Source organism: Prionailurus viverrinus, chromosome B3 (genome assembly GCF_022837055.1).
Source record: "Prionailurus viverrinus isolate Anna chromosome B3, UM_Priviv_1.0, whole genome shotgun sequence".
Classification (NCBI taxonomy): domain Eukaryota; kingdom Metazoa; phylum Chordata; class Mammalia; order Carnivora; family Felidae; genus Prionailurus; species Prionailurus viverrinus.
Genome location: NC_062566.1, coordinates 25,201,204 through 25,220,552, shown reverse-complemented (window position 1 = coordinate 25,220,552; position 19,349 = coordinate 25,201,204). Strand labels below are relative to the sequence as shown.

Genomic DNA, 19,349 nt, shown 5'->3' with positions numbered 1-19,349 from the left:
AAGCTATCAGTATGGTGTAAGAGTTTACAATTTGCATTCACACTTCACATCAGCAAAGATGGGGACAACAGAGAGGTAGGTAGATGCTGTTAATTCTATCAAAAAGAGCTTCAGGCTTTCCCAAATACTCATTGAAGACTTGCTAAGCCCCCTGACTGCTATGTGTGCCATAGAAGACACAACTTTATTCTGGAAGAAGATTAACAGAATATGTAGCTGACCTCTTCCCCCACAAATAAAAGTAATTAAAAAAAATTTTTTTTAATGTTTATTCATTTTTGAGAGAGACAGACAGTGGGGGAGGGGCGGAGAGAGGGAGACCCAGAATCCAAAAGCAGGCTCCAGGCGCTGAGCTGTCGGCACAGAGCCCGATGAGAGGCTCAAACCCACGAACAGCAAGATCATCATGACCTGAACCGACGTTGGCATTCCACCAACTGAGCCACCTAAGTGCCCCAAAGTAATTAAAAAAAAAAAAAAAAAAAAAAAAAAAAGGAAGACTATCTGTAGGTAAGAGCTAGGAAAGCAAATTCCTCACCTTGTCACTTTTCTTCCTCCCCACAAAGGTGAATAAATGGATCCCCTGAATGAGGTTGAAACTGACAAATACTTACCAAGTATGATTTTAATTTCAATAGAATGGACAGTAAACAATATCATTGATAACTAACCAGCTATACTACTGATTTCAACCTGTGTAATTCTTAGGGTTATTTCTAGCACAAAACAGCAAGACTACATTTGTTACAATAGCAACCGAAGTAGGTCAAGTGTACATTCAATTATAACTTGATTCTTTTATCAAAAAAAGAAAAAAAAATAAGAATATGTAGCAAGAATAATTTAAGTTTTGAGAACACTCACTACCAAAATCTAAGAACGAATAAGGTAAGATCATGTATAATAACAAAACCTATGTGAAATATCTGGGAGATCAAAGAAAAACAAACAAACATATAAAAAGATAGGACATTTCATTTTTAATCAGTCAAAAATGAAGAGTTCTGGACAATGTCAAATTCCACACACCATAACGCTATAGTTACACATTAAATATAATTACTATCTATACATATGCAAAAATATAGTTCTATTTCATACAATAAAACCCTTTATAGAAACCATTTTAAAATTAAGCAGAACTTCTCAACATTAAAATGTGAGGTATAAGTCCTTCTAAAGGTTCCTTTAAAGGTTTTAAAACAAAATGCTAAATCTAAAAACAATGTCCTTTCTGTCAGTTCCAAAGTTATATCTACTTAAAACAAAAGAAAAACTGATAGCTCAGTCACATACTATTTAAATAATATTGTTCAGGCATCTCTAAAATCCTGCATTTTTTTCAAGTATGGAAATAGAACTCAAATATCCCACGATACAGTACTAAACAGATGGAATATTTAGGAAAGACTTTGTTGTCATATGGCACAATATTGTTTTATTCCTTCAATACATTTTGAAATAAATACCAGGTTTGGTTCTGTTCTTCTAAAAGGCCAAAATTACAATCTACATTTAAGATCATTTTGACTGTGTTAAGACTTGAGTGTAAAATATAACATCAATATTTTATCACAAAAGTAAAGCTGGTAACAAATTATAAAAGAGACAGTACTCTACTCAGATCTACCCAGGGATTAAAGCTCATCGTGATAGAAATACTCATCATGAAGCTGTCTGCCATAATCTGTAGCTTCACTGGTAAGAAACAAGTCCTGGTTCTCCAGAATCTCTGCTTCAGAGAGCTTTCTGTCACTATTCAAATCCATTTCATCAATTAGGTGAAGAGCCTTTAAAACAAAACAAAACAAAATAAAACCAAAAGGTGTCAAGTGTAAGTATTTTCAGCAAGATGTTCACATTTCAATGTGATTGGATTTGTCAAAATCATTCAGGTGTGCCAAATACTCATTATCTCAGTATCTCAAAATACTACACATTATAACCAAGCTATCTACCGCTTCTCTTACTATCTCCTTTCTTAATTTCTGCTAGGTTCTGCCTCCTCCCCACTCAAATCCAATTCAGGATACCTCAAAGTTAAGCAAAATTAATATAACCCACTTTGGGCCCTTATAGGTAAAGTATAAACTTTTATTGTTCTATTCACTGTACTATCAAATTAATACATGATATAATCTTAACTTCCTGGACAATCTAAAACAGTTCACAGATTTAAGTCAAGAAATTGCAATGCATGGATCCTAAAGAAACAATGATTCCATTACTTCTTTCTTCAGCTTATGGCTTTGAACTTCTTTTCTATTAATAGCACCAAATCTGGGGAAGAGGAGAATATATAGTCACTTTTTAACACTCACCTCTTCTTGTGCAATTCCTTGATTATTGGGTACTACCCAAGACAACAGCTCTTGGGGGTCAAGCCTGCCATCGGTATCTTTGTCATAATCATTCAGGAATCTATCTTTCTCAACCAGTATCCACTCTGGATCCTCATTTGCTGCTTAATTAAAAAAATAAAACACAATATGCATACACAAGAATAGAACCTGTATCCAATAAGAAGTTTGGTACATCCCTAGAATAAAGGAAATGAATTTAAAGCTTACTACATCAAGGAAGCCCAATGAAACAGATCTACATATCTGGAAAGTCCTAAAATAAGTATACACTATATAATTTTCAAAAGTGACATGTAAGTCTAAATGACCCAGAGTTTTTATTTTTTATTAAAGGTTTTTTTGTTTTTTTTTTTGAAAGAGAGAGAGAGAGAGAGAGAGAGAGAGAGAGAATGAGCAGGAAAAGGACAGAGAAGGAGAGGAATAGAGGATCAGAAGCGGGCTCTTTGCTGACAGCAGAGAGCCTGACATAGAGCTCGAACTCACGAGAACTCATGAACTGTGAGATCATGACCTGAGCCAAAGTAGGACACTTAACTGAGTGAGCCACCCAGGTGCCCCACCACTCAGAGTTTTTAAAATGATGTATATTATCACAACAAGTTAAGTCTGTTAACTGCTGCTAATTGTTCTGGTATCTAGTTTCCCCACATTTGAGCGGGGTACATGTACCCATGTACACATTACATGTACATCATGCAGCTATATAAAGCTTGCCATGTGTGCTTATAAAGTAACATGTGTAATTTTAAAGTGAAATTCACACTAAGTGATGCTTTGAAGCAACAATTCCAAAAAGACCTCTGTGAAAAGAAAAAGCTGCACATGCAGACTCCTCAAATTTCAAACACTCAGTAAGATGCCATCCATGGTCTATACCAGTAATTATAGTATTTTGTTTCTTTTTCTTTTAAGATCTACATGCAAAGGTACAGGATTTTGTTTAAAAATATCAACCTCTACTTCCTTGCCCATTTGAATCGATAATTACGTTACGTTTGTTTGGAAAGGAAGAAAACTCTTTGAATCTACAAGTGGAACTAAAAGTGAGATAGCATTCTCACATAAGCCATGAGTCTGTTTTGCTTATATTATATTTACTCGGCAGAACAAGCAGAAATCAGGCACAATTCTTCTTGTTCCATTTCCCTCTGTCAAACAGACCTCAAACAGAGTAAGGCTCTCTCCCAATTCCTTTCTTCTTTAATTCCCATGTTTCCTTCCTCCTTCCACACATCCCAGGGTACTTACTTGGATCCCGCCTGTAGTCACCAAGAAATTCTTCCAAACTAACAAATCCATCACCATTTTTGTCATGTTCTTCTAAAGCCTCTTGAATGACAAATTCCTATTGTATGTTCATAAACAACAACAACAATTAGTTACAAAATTTTCCCACCACCGTCTGAATCCATCCCAGTACAGAAGTTCTTTAGGAATAATCATTTCAGTTGTCCATACTTGCAAGACAATCTTTCTAAACTGGAATTTAGAAGCAGGAATAAAACCACAAATATTAAGTAGTTTTAAATTCAATGTCTTTAAGCTTCTGCTATTAAGAAGAACTCCACTTCACTCTCCTAAACAACCTGAACACTAAACTCACAATCCTATTTTCTGCACATTCCCCTCCTTCTCCAGAAGGACACCTCTTATCACCTAGGTCTCCTTTAGCTCCACTTTTCGTCTAGTCCATTAACAAACCCAAAAGAACCCCCATTTTAGATCCCTTTGCGTGGAAGTGTTCTGCCTCTAGATCTAAGTGAAATGTGTCAGTCCCCCATAAACCTACACCTCCTTTCTTCCTCTTCCACCAAATCTACCCCATCCACTGCCCCAAATCTGCTCCTCATTCTTATCATGGCTTCTTATCAACCAATCCTCTCTAACCCAAAGATTACACGCTTTCTAGTTACATTTGACCCAAGGTGACCTGTTTAATGGCCAGCTATTTGAGGCCTTCCCTTATTACCTTCCTGTATCTTCTTTTTTTTTTTTTTTTTTTAATTTTTTTTTTTTTCAACGTTTTATTTTATTTTTGGGACAGAGAGAGACAGAGCATGAATGGGGGAGGAGCAGAGAGAGAGGGAGACACAGAATGGGAAACAGGCTCCAGGCTCTGAGCCATCAGCCCAGAGCCTGACGCGGGGCTCGAACTCACGGACCGCGAGATCGTGACCTGGCTGAAGTCGGACGCTTAACCGACTGCGCCACCCAGGCGCCCCTCCTGTATCTTCTTGTACCCTTTTCTTACTTTGCCAATCTCCACCCTGTACAGCAGACCCACATCACTTTCTCCTTTATTCCAGAATCATAAAGTCTAAAAGAAAGAGAAACACAAATACAAATACAAACCTAACGCTTATAAATTAATTTTATTCCTTTCAGTGGGCTCTCACTGCAGTTTGGAAGTCTGTCTCTGCCTCAGTTTCCCTAACACATACTCTAAAGCTGTTTTTTGAAAATTCCACTTTGAGCCTGACTACAATTCTATCCAAATACTCTCCCATTTTTCCAAACAAGGTACAGGTCTTCTGAGAGATAGGGCGTGAATGGGGAAGGGAGAGAAGGGGACAGAGGATCTAAACCGGCTCCACACTAACAGCACAGAGCCTGATGTGGGGCTTGAACTCATGAGCTGTGAGATCATGACCTGAGCTGAAGTCAGAAGCATCTGACTGAGCCACCCAGGCGCCCCAAGGTATGCCTGTTTATCAGCATTGCATCCTCACCTTTAATTACCTCTATTTTTATGCCTATTCCTCTCATCCTTCTCTTCAATCTCAGGAATTTGCTATCTTTCCCCTTTCTCTAAATTTGCTATCTTTCCCCTTTCTCTAGGGTGAATCCCTCAACACTCTTCCTAGGAAGACTTTTCCCATACTTTTCTATTTCCTGAGTGTTTTCTTTCACTCTTAACTCTGGCCTCTCCTAAGGCTCCAATCTCTTCTCATCAGCTTCTTCTTCTATGCCTTTAACACATTCAAGTCCCCAGGACTTTGCTATACTCTTTAATTACCATCCTGGATTCTTTGATGCCTAGCTTTGTATGGGTTACATTTATTACTTTGTCCTCACGACCTGCTGCCACCCAAACACCTTTCCACCTGGATTCTAGCATCACAACTGTAACAAAAACATATTCTCAAAAGTCTCTAATTCTAGCCAAACCCAAAGGCTTCCTTTACATCTGCATGAAATAACTTAAATACAAGTTGTTAGTTTTCTAAAAATCAAATGTTACAGATTTTATATATAGAAATAAGGGGATCTTAACCTGGATATCCAAAGATTAGTTTTAGAGAATCTGAGAATCTCCTGAAATTATAATACCATATTTTGTGTGTAGGAGCCTATGTGATTTTTCTGGGATAGTCTACAGGTTGCTCCATATTTTTAAAGGAGTCTGTGATCCCATACAAGTTAAGTAATCCTCTTGGGAGACAACAGACTTATTTCAATAATGTTGCCATGATTAAAAGAAATTTTGGGGGCACCTGGGTGGCTCAGTCGGTTAAGCATCTGACTCTTGATTTCAGCTCAGGCATCTCATGGTTGTGAGATGAGGCTAAACCTGCTTGGGATTCTCTCTCTCCCTCAAAAAAAAAAAAAGGAAATTTTGGAACTACATGAATGAAAGTACTTTAAATTCTAACTTTTAATCCAAAGTAAAACCATCTAGTTGATCTTGTACCCTGCCTTTTCCTTTATCAAACATATCTTTAAATGGAAAAAGGGATACACTAAAACAAATTAAGGTAAATAAGAATTAATGAAGCTGCTTTGAATGAGACACCACTTTTTGGTCACACATCTTATGTGCCACAGTCACGTAAGTGGGAGTCAACTCCCACTTGGCATATCCTGTCCCGTCCTGACACAACCCATTCTGTCAATGGTACTACTGTTTTGATCATTTTTATACAAGCTCAAAACCTCACAGTCCTCTCTAGCTTTTCCTTTCTCTTCCCACACTTATTTAGTCAGTCAACATTCTTGCTGTGTTTTCTTCAAAATGTTGTTCATGCCTATTTTGTTCCATTGCCACATTGTACTCTGGGGCCGTGGCACATGATGCCCAAATTATTTCATTGTTTTCACTGGTCATTCCCCTCCTCAGTCTTCAATTCAATTGTTCCTTATTCCCCAGAGAATCAATACCTGCCTGCCATGCTAGGGTTCAATTAGCTAGTCTTAACTTAATTTTGGCACTTAAACAAATTGTGCCCAGCATTGTTCTAAAACTAGGTCGTGTGTTTTGTGCCAGGTGAGAAATCAGAAGCCTCAGTGGCAAATGTGGTCGCAATCATGGTGTCTTGCCACTGGGCTATGGAGAAAAAGGTTAACTGCAGCCTTGTTATTCAAGGCAGCAGCTTTTGGCCATGACCCATTTAATATAAAGCTATGTTCCCTCCTTGAAATATCTTCCCTCCCTGAAATATCCAGAGAACCAAGCCACACAGCTGGAGGCTGAGGCTAGGCAACAGACCTCAATATTGAATGTTTAGTCTATTTTTTATTTTTTTTTAATTTTTTTTTTTTTTTTATTTTTAAATTTTTTTTTTTCAACGTTTATTTATTTTTGGGACAGAGAGAGACAGAGCATGAACGGGGGAGGGGCAGAGAGAGAGGGAGACACAGAATCGGAAACAGGCTCCAGGCTCTGAGCCATCAGCCCAGAGCCTGACGTGGGGCTCGAACTCACGGACCGCGAGATCATGACCTGGCTGAAGTCGGATGCTTAACCGACTGCGCCACCCAGGCGCCCCTAGTCTATTTTTTAGAAGGCTATTTGTTATATTAGCCTTTACAATAGTAAAGTTAACTAGCCTTTACAATAGTTTCTGTTCTCAAGAAGCTTGCCGCGTCATAGTAGGGACTCAATCAATGTTTGTTGAGCTAAATTCTAGAGTTCAACAAAAATTCTGAAGAACTGGTAATTCTTTTAAGTACTAAAGTGATGAGAGGGATCATTCCTCACACTGCAAACATGTTATTCAGCAGCGGCTACACCTACACCCCTCACCAACACCCTAGGAAAAGGGATCCGAAGGTGATGTTTTCCCAGACCTGAAGTTTTTACAAGTGATGTCGTAAACTAAATAGAAGTACTGATGCTACTGATACTGGAAAACAGAAAAGTGTGAAAGCTACAAAAGGACAAGGAAGGCAATGAAAGTAATGTGGTTATAAGGGAGAAAACAGCCAAGGGAAGCATGCCACTCACACATTTGACAGAGATTTACCTTCTCCCTCCTAATCAGCACTCCTCCCCCACCAGCAGAAATCCTTTCCCACCTCTCATCTTAAGTGGGGAGATCTTTGGATCTTAGGTTCTCTTAAAAATTCTCATTGCTAGATGATTCATTTTAACAACTTAGAAAAAAACAGGTTTTAAAGTTTTGGTTACTCAAGAATTCTCTTAAAACTTCCTTACCGTCATATAATCAACTTCTTCAGGATGCTCAAAAGCAATAAATTCTTCAAGATTCAAACCAGGACCAGAATCTTGGTTCGCTTTCTCAAATCGCTTCTTGTCCTTTAAATGAAGCTTTGAAAATTAAACATTGAATTTATTTAAGGTCTCATCCACAAACATCATTACACATACTTTGAAAAATACATACTATGTGCAATCTGAAGTACATTCTCGTACATTATCTTCACATTGCTTTTTTTTTTTTTTTTAATGTTTTTCAACGTTTATTTATTTTTGGGACAGAGAGAGACAGAGCATGAACGGGCGAGGGGCAGAGAGAGAGGGAGACACAGAATCGGAAACTGGCTCCAGGCTCTGAGCCATCAGCCCAGAGCCTGACGCGGGGCTCGAACTCACGGACCGCGAGATCATGACCTGGCTGAAGTCGGACGCTTAACCGACTGCGCCACCCAGGCGCCCCCACATTGCCCTTTTGAAGGTAGGTTAGACAAATTAACAAACATTTATGAGAAGCAACTGAGACACAGACTCTAGACTCAGAGACTCAGATCTGAATGCCAGCAATGCCACTTACCAGCTGTGGTAAGAGCACGTTGCTTAACCTCTCTGGTTTCCTCAGCTATAAAATCAGGATAAAAATCTCCATTAAGCAATTGGGATGAGAATCCCTCTCAAGCAAGTAGTAAACCTTAGCATTTAAAAACTGTTACATATTACTATTATTGATAGAAAACTGAAATTAAATGATTGAGAGAGATGTCAGAAATACAGCTGGTATGCTGAACTTTGATCCTCCCCGTTCTTCTACAGTACTACACGTTATCTTCTTTAACAATCTCAACTTTTCCGAATGCCCCAAAAGCAATAAATTCAGACTATGTATTAATTCTTGATATATCATTTTCAAATAATTTCTGGTCCTTGGAATGACTTTTCAAAAATGTTAACAGATTTTAGAAAAATAGTCCTCTTACGAGAATATTTCTGGTATATGTATCTAATATTTGAAAGTCTATTGTTGGTAGGCCATTTAGAGTGCTAATAATTACTCAGGTACAAACACATCAAAAGGTGAAACGGACCTATTTTGAGGTTAAGTAAACATACTTTTTTACTTTCTCACACCATCTTCCTTTTTTTCCTTTTGTAAAGTATGCACAAGTAGTAAATCAAGAAGCAGCTATTAGAGACAAGGCTGTTTTTAATGCATTTCTCAAAAGGAATTCTGTAATCAAGAACCTTGGAAGCCAATAGTGCTATATTGCTAATCTTGCATAAATTCTATTTTGAGAATTTATGGGAAAAACTTTCCTTTCTGTAAACTGTATGTATTAAACAGCACATGAAAAAAAAACCACAATTTCAAATATTTTGGAGGTTTTTAATATATGTATCTCATTGTTGAAAATAAATGCTCTTTTCAGTTTTCTAGAATAGAGGTTAGGTAGCAGTCATTTACCGAAACACTAGTTCTTTTAAAATGACTGATTTACAGTGGAGAGGCTCACTTCTTCCCCAAGAGTTCATCTTTTAAACCATCCAGATCCCACTAGCCAGTTATTACTAAATCATGACAGAAAAATAAATAAATAAATAAATAACAACAACCTTGTTTCCAAATAGCTACTTTTAACTTAATGTTTCCTAATTTCACGTAACTAGACCAAATAATTTACATTTGCTGTTCAGGGGCTTAACATGGGAAAAAGTACACAAGAATTTGAGGTACTTTGTTGAGTCAATCAAGTTCTTTTTGAATAAACTACTATTCAAAATACCAAGTGCTTAGATTTCCTTATGAAAGAACCCTTCAGTTTGGAGCAAAAAGGTCCATGTTTCAGCAGCGGGAGCTGAATTTGGCCAAATTTGCCTATGGAAAGAAAGGATCTCTTTGAACAAGCTCAGATTGTTTTTTAAAAAATTAAGGAAAGTAGTTTTCTTGTTCATATTTCTCAGATTTTTAAAATCAAATGAAATAATGAGATTTTTAAAAAACAGTTTTATTCATGGTTATTTGAAGAAAACAATTTAAGAGCAACTCAAATTAAAGAAGCCAATACACAGGAAGATTGTTTTTCCAAAGTGGCAAAAGATTACAACAAAAAAGGCTGTCAGCTTCATAAAACCTCAACAGTCTTCTGTGTAAAAACACTGTATTTTAGTGGAGAGTAGAAAGTGCTACATACAGTTAGTAAAAAGGTAGAAATGACCATAATCATTTATTTTTATATTGTCACAGAAACTTGTGAAGAACAAAACTGCCATCTTTTGGTAGACTAATGATTTTACACGAGGAAATATATAACCTGTGATGCCAGAACAAAAGTCTAGGTCTTAAAAATTCTGATCAGCCATGTGCCAGATTCTATCTTACATAAATAAATATTGCTTGTACATGCACATTCAGCAGCTGGCTTTAAAAGTTAGACCAATTGAACTTTTGCCAGGTAGATGCCCAAACTTTAATTATCCTGCCTAAAAGTGCTGACTATAATTGTTCATCATAACGTAAAGAAATGCTTTTTCAAGCATTTTACAGCCTTAGAGGGCCATTATTACAGGTTATCTCTATTCTCTACATGGAAAGTTACTAAAAATAAGATAAAATTCAGGCATCAAATTGATTTTTGTTTAATAGGCTTCCATATAGAAAAATTTTATTTTATTTAGATATGCAATTCCTTTTGATGATTAGTTATGGTATAATGTTAAGTCTGTAACTTTGAGTAAGACTGATTCATTCTTCATCCTTGTTGATTTTTATTTTGAAGAATAATACATACGTTTCTGAGTTCATCTTTATAATCCATATCCACTTTGAGGGGGTTATATATAACAAATTCTAATAAAGTATTATCAATGAAACTTCATATAGAGACATGAAGAGAGACATGAGATAATACCTCATGCAGAGATATTCCTGGGTTGTCAAAGAATAACCAGTAGGACTCCCATTGAGAAGTGTTCATTTTAGGGATCCATCAATTCCTTTACACTATTAAGATCTAATTCACTCTTAAAAAGTAGAGTCTTATAATCAAAATGTACTGAGTACCTTGGTGGCGAACCCATTATCAGAACCACACATTTTTTAAAAGAAAAACTGTTCTTAAGTAGGTTATATTAATGAGTCATGTATCCCTTCAAAGTGAAGATTTTTTTCTCAACACCATCATCTATTACTAATCACCCTGTTCCAAGAATATAGACTCAAGAAACCACACATAAACATTTCTCATGTTTTGATGGAATAGTTATTAAATCTTTTGGGTGCCAAAAGAAAAAAAAAGACACAATTATAGTCTGATGCTGGTAAAATTTTAAAATATTGTATTTAACTTCTCTCTTGTTACCTAGCAGGTAAGTCATTATATCATTCCATGGTTTGGTTTTAGAAAAGTCTCAGAACTCAAACAATACTTTTAAGATTAATTGATTCCTATATGATACCTAGGAGACAGGCAAATCCCAAATCTCATTATCGTTTGTTTCTTTTTTTAGCATTAAGTAGTAAAAAGACTAATTTCCACTCTCTGTAGTCCACTGTAAGATGAAGACCCAAATAAGGAGGAAAAAAGGGAAAAGGAATCTTAACTAATCTAAAGCTGATATAGTTAACCAATTCTTCAATAATTTTTAAAAGCTAATTATGTATTAAATATAAACCTATGTGAATCACACATGCTTTCTTCAATAATATTCTTTTGTGGGGCACCTGGGTGGCTCAGTCGGTTAAGTGTCAAACTTCAGTTCAGGCCATGATCTCATGGTTCCTGAGTTCGAGCCCCACGTCAGGCTCTGTGCTGACAGCTCAGAGCCTGGACCCTGCTTCAGATTCTGTGTCTCCCTCTCTCCTGCCCCTCCCCCAATCATACTCTGTCTCTCTCTCAAAAATAAACATTAAAATAATATTCTTAACCGTCTGAGCCACCCAGGCACCCCTAAAATATTATTCTTTTGTTTACTGTTTAATATTCTGTTGACCTACCCAACTGCTACTATTTATTGCTATCTCTCCATACTTTTATTATCCTCATTTTTTGAGATGAGGAAACTGAGGCATAGGGAGGTTTAATAGCTTACCCAAAGCTGCACAATTATTAAGCTGTACAGCTGGATGTGAAGCCAGGCAGACTGACTCCAAGGCTGAAGCCCTTAACCTCTACATTGGTGGCATACACATAGCATAATCATTAGCAGAAAAAACAATCCACTTTGAGTTAGTGATGGCCTATAGAGCTCAAGTGGCCAATATGATTCTGAAATAAATAGAATGTATAATGATAAATATGGCCACAACAAAACCTAAAAAGTAGACACCATAATGGAATGTTAAAGAATGGAAGAGGCTCAAATGTTATCCAAGTATCCTTGACTAATATTTTGGGATGTAATAATTTGCAACAAGGTGTTTGGTTTAATTGAATCAGTTACTTTGTTTATTCATTTATTTAAAAAAAATTTTTTTTTTTTTAACATTTATTTATTTTTGAGACAGAGAGAGACAGAGCATGAATGGGGGAGGGTCAGAGAGAGAGGGAGACACAGAATCCGAAACAGGCTCCAGGCTCTGAGCAGTCAGCACAGAGCCCGTTGCGGGGCTTGAACCCACGGACTGGACCGTGAGATCATGACCTGAGCTGAACTCAGACGCTTAACGGACTGAGCTACCCAGGCGCCCCTCATTTATTTTTTAAATAGGCTCCATGCTGGGCCCCTAACACAGGACTTGAACTCAGGACTCTGAGATCAAGAGTTGGACACTTAACTGACTGAGTCACCCAGGTGCCCCTGGGTTTATTTTTTCCACATAGAAAAAACTATCTATTCAAAAAAAGTCTTTAGAGTTACCTTTGAAATATAAAAGTTCATATTGAAATAGCAATTTCTTAAGCTTATTTTCCTTTGTGTTAAAAAGTTCGTACAAATTAATAATTAAAAGTTCTTATTAACTCCTAAATAAAAATTGTCTTCCTCACCTCTGTTTAAGAAGCATTAGAACCTGTGTGGCTCAGTCAGTTAAGTGACTGACTCTTGCTCTCGGCTCATGTCATGATCTTACGGTTTGTGAGTTCCAGCCCTGAGTCGGGCTCTAAAGCTGGCAGCATGGAGCCTGCTTGGGATTCTCTCTCCCTCCCTCTCTCTCTGCTCCTCCCCTGCTCACGCTATCTCGGTCTCTCTCAAAATAAATAAACTTAAAATTAAAAAAAATACTTTTTTAAAAAAAGCATTAGAAGAAGACATATTTTAATTATGACAAATTAAACCATGAGAATCAACAAAACTTATAGTGACACTGAATCTTCAAAAATGAGTTACTTTAAATGGTACAGTCTCTATGGAAGACCATATGACAGTTCTTCAAAAAATTAAAAATAGAAGTACTACACAATCCAGCAATTCCATTTCAGGGTGTATATCCCAAAGAATTAAAAGCAGGATCTCAAAGAGATATTTGTACACCCATGTTCATAGCAACATTATTCACAAGAGCCAAAAAGTTGAAGCAACCCAAGTGTCCATGGATAAACAAAGTGTGGTATATACACACAATATATCCATGGATATACATGTGGTACATACATACAATAGAGTATCATTCAGTCTTAAAAAGAAATCTCACACATACTACAACATTATGAGGACATGATGTTAAGTGAAGTAAGCCACTCACAAAAAGACAAAAATATGTATGATTCCACTTATATGAGGTTCCTAGAATAATCAAATTCAAAGACAGAAAATACAATGGTGACTGCCAGGGACCCAGGGGAGGAGGAATGGGGAGTTGTTGTTTTATGGGTTTAGAATTTCAGCTTTGCAAGGTGAAAAGAGTTCTGGAGATTGGTTGTATTAACAATGTGAATGTACTTAACGCTACTGAACTGAACACTTAAAAATGGTTAAAATGGGGGTGCCTGGGTGGCTCAGTCAGTTAAGCATCTGGCTTCAGTTCAGGTCATGATCTCACGGTTCATGAGTTTGAGTCCCGCATCAGGCTCTCTGCTGTCAGTGCAGAGCCTGCTTCAGATCCTCTGTCCCCGTCTCTCTGCCCCTCCCCTGCTCATGCTCTCTCAAAAATAAAAATAAACATTTAAAAAATTTTTAAAAAATGGTAAATTTTAAGTGTATTTTATTACAATTAATTTTTCCAAATAGTTATTTTATATAAAACTATCTGTTTACAAATGGGAATGGGCCTCTAGTCTTAGTCAATATGATATAAAACTGTTCAATAATAACAAAAAATAAAATACTGAGGTACATATTCAAAATACACTAAAAAGCAACTGTAGCAATGAGGACAAATGATGCAGCTGGGAAAAAAAAAATGCAAGGATAATTTAGGTAGTCCGGAATAAGAGTCCTGAATCCGGTGAGAAAGGAAGCCATCAAAATGACCACTGAAGTGGAACAGGTGATTGCCCAGAGGACAAGGCAATCCCAGTCTATAACCTCAGAACCTCTTGTGCTCATTCATGCAGGAAGGGAAAGTGAACTGATAGATCAAAAGGAACAGCCCATGCACGCATACTCACCTGCCGAAAAGACTCCTCTTCTGCGTCATCCAGAGCAGTGTTCTCATCAAAGTCAATCACACGATCATACATCTGAATGTTGTATTCATCCCATGACACACTGCCGTCACCGTTTTTGTCATATTCAACAAACTGTTGTTTCGCTTCTTGCATAGCATAATGTTTGAAAGACATCTGAATCCACGAACTGAGTTCACCTGTGAGAATTTCCCAGAACACAATGAATGTTGACGGTAATTCTGGTATTTATGGAAGTGAATGTTTCTAAACTTTATCTAAAAGAAAAAAATCCTGAGTGTTTTCAAATACTGAGAGAGAATTAGCCTAGTTGTATTCAATAGAAACAGGAGTAGAAGGTGGTGAGAGCAGTTTGGAATCTAAGAATATAATATTATGTGATCCAAATAGAATGCAAACTCTGAGTAGAGTTTGGGTATGTTTTGTTCATTAAGGTACTCTAAATGCCTAGAAAGTGCCTGGCTCAATAAGTTATTTGTTAAATGAATTACCAATTAGCTAAAATAGTATTTGACTTTCAAAAATTATCTACAAAATTGCAGATGACCTTTGCTAACTATCACAGATCTCTTGGGAAGTACAAATATGTTAATAACTACCTATTTATTTTAATATGTATTAGAAATAAGTTTTTCATTTATGAAAGTAATATAAAGTTTCCCTTTAAAATAAATTTCATGTTGAGTTGAATCAAAACCATATTAAGGAAGTAACAGATGGCAAGTAGCTATGGTCTAAATTGTGAAAATCTATTCAAGTGACTGATGTTTGAGAAACACTATTACAGTATATGTCCTTCAACCATGTCATAAAACTTCTGGGTGAAATTTTAACAAAAGTTATGGGTAGCATTTAGGATTTAAGCCCTCTTGCAACAGCTCTCTGTCTTATCTTGGTACCTGAAGACATGGGAGAAAATTTCTAAATCTCTAATGTCCACGTTCAGATCAACTTTAAAAAAATCTATTCAGAGATATTTACTCTATTGCATTATAGAAAAAAAGTGGCGGGGGAAGAACATGAATATTTGCAAGGACAGCAGGAGTACACCATTTGGTTTAAAAGTGATATACCATTTGGTTTAGAGTGGTACTCTTCTAACTGGTTTGGGGGAGGTCAAGTGGATAGAAAAGTGAAGACACTTTGTCTCTCCTGAAACTCGAAATTAGGGCAGAATAATTATCATGGTAACCATGTACTGAACAATTATTATATATTAGGTCCTCTACATATGTTGTCTCTAATCTTCACAGCAAGGCAATTCTAATCACTGTCCATTTCCGTTTCTAATCTAATTTATTTTACAGTTCAAGAAATTGCCATTTGGAATTGAGGACTCACAGCCAGTAAGCAGAATCCAGATTCAAACCTATGTCTGTTTCTAAAGCCCAAAATTCTTCCACAGAATTTCGGGCTCTCAAGAACCTGAGTCCAGTCCTACCTCTTACAGTGCAAATTAGCAAACTTCTCTGAAGGGTCCTTCAAGTACGATGAGGGTTTCTTCTGGTTTATTTAAAGAGATCATCATGACATAATAGAATACAGATTGGAAAAGGGACCAGAAACATGGGTTCACACTTGAGCTCTGCCATAAGGGGTAAGTTTACTCACCCAAGTTTTTGTTTTCTCATATGTAAAATGAAGATTTGAACTAAGTTCCTTTTAACTTTAAATTTAAAGTTTATTATTAAATATTTGAACATATCTAGGCCCTAATAGGTACCACAAAGTCTTCCAAATCAACTTTTTCTGTGTGCTTGCTCGTGTAACCAAAGATAGACCTATTTTTAGTGGACAACTAGAGTCAAAGCTTTGTTTTTATTTGAAGTAGAGAACCCAAAACCTTAATATTTCTGAGGGCACCAATTTTACTGACAACACATCTTAAATTTACCAATTATTTTGTACTTCTCTGTCCAGCAATTTTCTTTATGATTGACTTCAGACGATGAGAAGCATTTAAATAAGAATTATAGCAAAATATGGGATGCCTGGGTGGCTCAGTCGGTTAAGCATTCAACCTTTGGTTTCTGCTCAGGTGATGATCTCACAGTTTGTGAGTTTGAGGTCCACATAGGGCTCTGCACTGACAGCACAGAGCCTGCTTGGGATTATCTCTCTCCATCTCTCTTCCCCTCTCATGCTCTCTTTCTTTCTCTCTAAATAAATAAATAAGCTTAAAAAAAAAAAGAGTTATAACAAAATATCTCCTGAATTTTTTTGATCGACTTAGAAAGTTGAGAGGGTTTACCACTTGAATTAAGCAATGAAGAGAAACAGTTGCACAGCAATTTAATATTCTTTTAATAATCTGTGCATTTCATTTCTGACTGGAGAACCTACCTGAGAGCAAATTTTTTAAAGTAAACTCTACCAACTGAGCCAGCCAGGTACTCCTCATAAAAAAAAAAAAAAAAAATTAATGTTCATTTATCTTCGAAAGAGAGAAACAGAGAATAAGTGGGAGTGGGGCAGTGAGAGAAGAAGACACAGAAACCAAAGCAGGCTCCAGGCTCCGAGCTGTCAGCACAGAGACCAATGTGGGGCTCGAACCCATGAACCATAACATCATGACCTAAGCCGAAACTGGATGCTTAACCAGGTGCCCCTCAGATTTTTTTTTAAGTGAAGGATATTAAAAACTGAATTAAGAGCAAGAAATCTGGATTCTAATCCTGGCCACTCATATAAGAAAGGCACTTACCCCTCTGGATTTCAGTTTCTTCAGCTCTACAAAGAGAGGTGGACAAGATGATTCTAAGGCCCCTACCAGGTGTAGTAAGTTGTAATAAACATAATTTACATGCAACAGGTCTTTTTCTACTTATGAAAAAGAAGCAAATTCTTAAATTGCTAATGAAGCATATATCAAAAGAGCAATACAGCATGTAACACCATAGGTTTTTGACATACTTATGTCAAAAGTCTATTGTTGACATCGATAAAAGTCATATGAGAAACGGGGTGTTTGCTCAGTGTATGACTTACACATACCGTGTAGCGTCCACGATGTTTATATATTACCGGAGAGCACTGATTTTTACTTGGAACCTATGCCTAAAGATTTCCAGATAAAACCTACTCAACATGTTCCCCCCACCCCACCCCCCGTCACAGTACCTCTCATTTGTTGCAACACTAGCAATCTACACTCAACAGATAGACCCGCTTAATAAAATGTTTATATTTCTATCTCCTACAAAGGGATTTCTCCATTGTTAGTTGTGTAGGACGTCCTTACTTTCGGTGAGGAAGCCATCTGAGTCCAAGTCAATTTTCTTTATGATTGACTTCAGTCTTTTGTGTTGCTCTTCAGGGGTAAGTTTAACATACTCATCGACTTCTTCCTTTGGGGGGGTAAGCAATACATAGGGGGGTAAAGCATTACCATCAGTGCGGTAAAATGGTGGAAAAAATAAGGCTACCAGAAGCCTCTCCTGTCCAGGGTTTTGGGGTGACCCACACTTGCTCTCCAAGGCCCCCCACCTCCTACACACCTTCAGTGATCCTGCCCCGTGTCAGAGGGTGGAAGGGTTCCGGCTCCTGGGCCGCTCTATTTCCTCAGGCTCAGAGGCCTCGGGGTCCCCCTGAGAGTGAGAGGCGCCCCGCCCGGACCCCATTGTCAGGCAGCCCGGGCCAGGCCTCGTCTGGCCGCCCCTCTTTGTCCCGGGACAAAGCCCGCCGCAGCCGCGGTGCGAGGCCCGGCCCTCCCAGCCCCCGGCCTGGCCACCTCACCTGGCCGCCCAACAGAGCCTCACGGTCGTATTCGCTGCGGTGCTCGCCTTGCGGGTAGTGCAGCTCCTCGGCGTCCCCGGCGCCGGCTGTAACGGCACACAGCAGCAGCAGCCCCAGCGCCGCGGGCCTCGGGCCCAGCCGCATCGCGCCGACCCGCCGCGGACAGAGAGAGGCGAGGAAGGAGACCGGCGGGAGCTCAAGCCCGCGGCGGCGCTTCGCGGGCTGCTGCGGACCGGCGGTGCGGCGTTATGTGGGGAGGAGGGAAGGAGACGCGGAGGGGGCGGTGGCCGTCTTTCCTCGGGCCGTAGGCGGATGAGGCCTGAGCGACTACTGCGATGTTGGGGCTGGCCAGCCCAAGGCCTAAATGGCCCCGGCGGAGGGGCGGGGCGCCGGGCCGCGCCGCTGATTGGGCCGTCCGGCGCTGGGGGAGGGCCGCGGCGATGTGGCGGTCTGCTGCCGGTACGACAGCTCCACAGCGCTAGCGTGGCTGCCGGGAGGGGAGACCCCGCGCGGGCGCCTTCGTCTGCGCCAAGAAACCTTCAGAAAGCACGACCCCACCTTACTCCCTCCCTGTCTTTTCCCGTCAGTCTTGTTAATGGCAGAAATTCCCCACTCCATGTGTCCATCCGCCCTCGAGAAAAGCTGGAGATTTGGATCAAAAAAATATGGTACCTAGAAAAATGTTTATCCTGAGGAACCAACCAACAGTATGCATTTCCCAGTCTTCAAGTGTATGTCTACTTATTTATTTCACCAGAGCAGGAAGAACAAACCCAGCTACTGAAGTCAGGTATTTGTAGCTGATGCTCAATTTCGTGACTTACAGGTTCTGTGACCATGGCCAAGTTCCTTGGCCCTTGAAAACTTGTTTGCTTACTTATAAAATGGACGTCAATTGACCTTGTGAAGGTTATATTAAATAAAATAATGCGTTTAGAACAGTAGCTGCAGCATATGGTAAAGTGTTCAATAAATGTGAGCCTACATCCATGTGGGTGAAAAAGTAGATGAATGGACAGATGGCATAGCTTAGAAAGTACCTAGGAAAACCTTTATGAATAGAATGCATGTACTCGTAGCTTCTATTCCATGTCTGTCTACAGGTCTACGTAATTTCTGTACCTCATCCACACTAAACACACAAAAAATTTGTAGGCTGCAGCTTGAGCCCTTTTCTTTCATTGACTGCTCCACTTAGGATCAGGCCTTTTCACACAGAAGAAAAGGCTTTCTGGGTTCTCTTTCACTTCCCACAGT

At 38.6% G+C, this 19,349-nt stretch overlaps 1 protein-coding gene across 2 annotated transcripts; it reads right to left on the bottom strand.

Moving 5' to 3' along the window:
- Nucleotides 1–957: 957 nt before the first annotated feature.
- RCN2 (reticulocalbin 2) lies at nt 958–18,468 on the bottom strand. Of its 2 annotated transcripts, none has more exons than XM_047864021.1 (7): nt 18,093–18,468; nt 17,599–17,704; nt 14,340–14,536; nt 7,798–7,911; nt 3,612–3,708; nt 2,322–2,461; nt 958–1,790 (listed from the first exon to the last, which is right to left on the bottom strand). In XM_047864021.1, exons 1-7 carry the CDS (start codon nt 18,234–18,236, stop codon nt 1,638–1,640), a joined length of 951 nt encoding a protein of 316 aa, XP_047719977.1. In that variant the 5' UTR covers nt 18,237–18,468; the 3' UTR covers nt 958–1,637. The 2 variants fall into 2 exon arrangements, with proteins under 2 accessions (XP_047719977.1, XP_047719976.1); XM_047864020.1 differs by having other exon boundaries at nt 2,322–2,464; nt 18,093–18,466.
- Between the last annotated feature and the right edge of the window lie 881 nt (nt 18,469–19,349).

Coding starts and splice junctions, on each gene's coding strand:
- RCN2 (XM_047864020.1), bottom strand. CDS start 18,236: ATGCGGCTGGGCCCGAGGCCCGCGGCGCTGGGGCTGCTGCTGCTGTGT. Junction 17,705..18,092: donor AGGCTCTGTTGGGCGGCCAG/GTGAGGTGGCCA, acceptor ACCCCCCCAAAG/GAAGAAGTCGATGAGTATGT. Junction 3,709..7,797: donor AAGAAGTTGATTATATGACG/GTAAGGAAGTTT, acceptor AACATACAATAG/GAATTTGTCATTCAAGAGGC.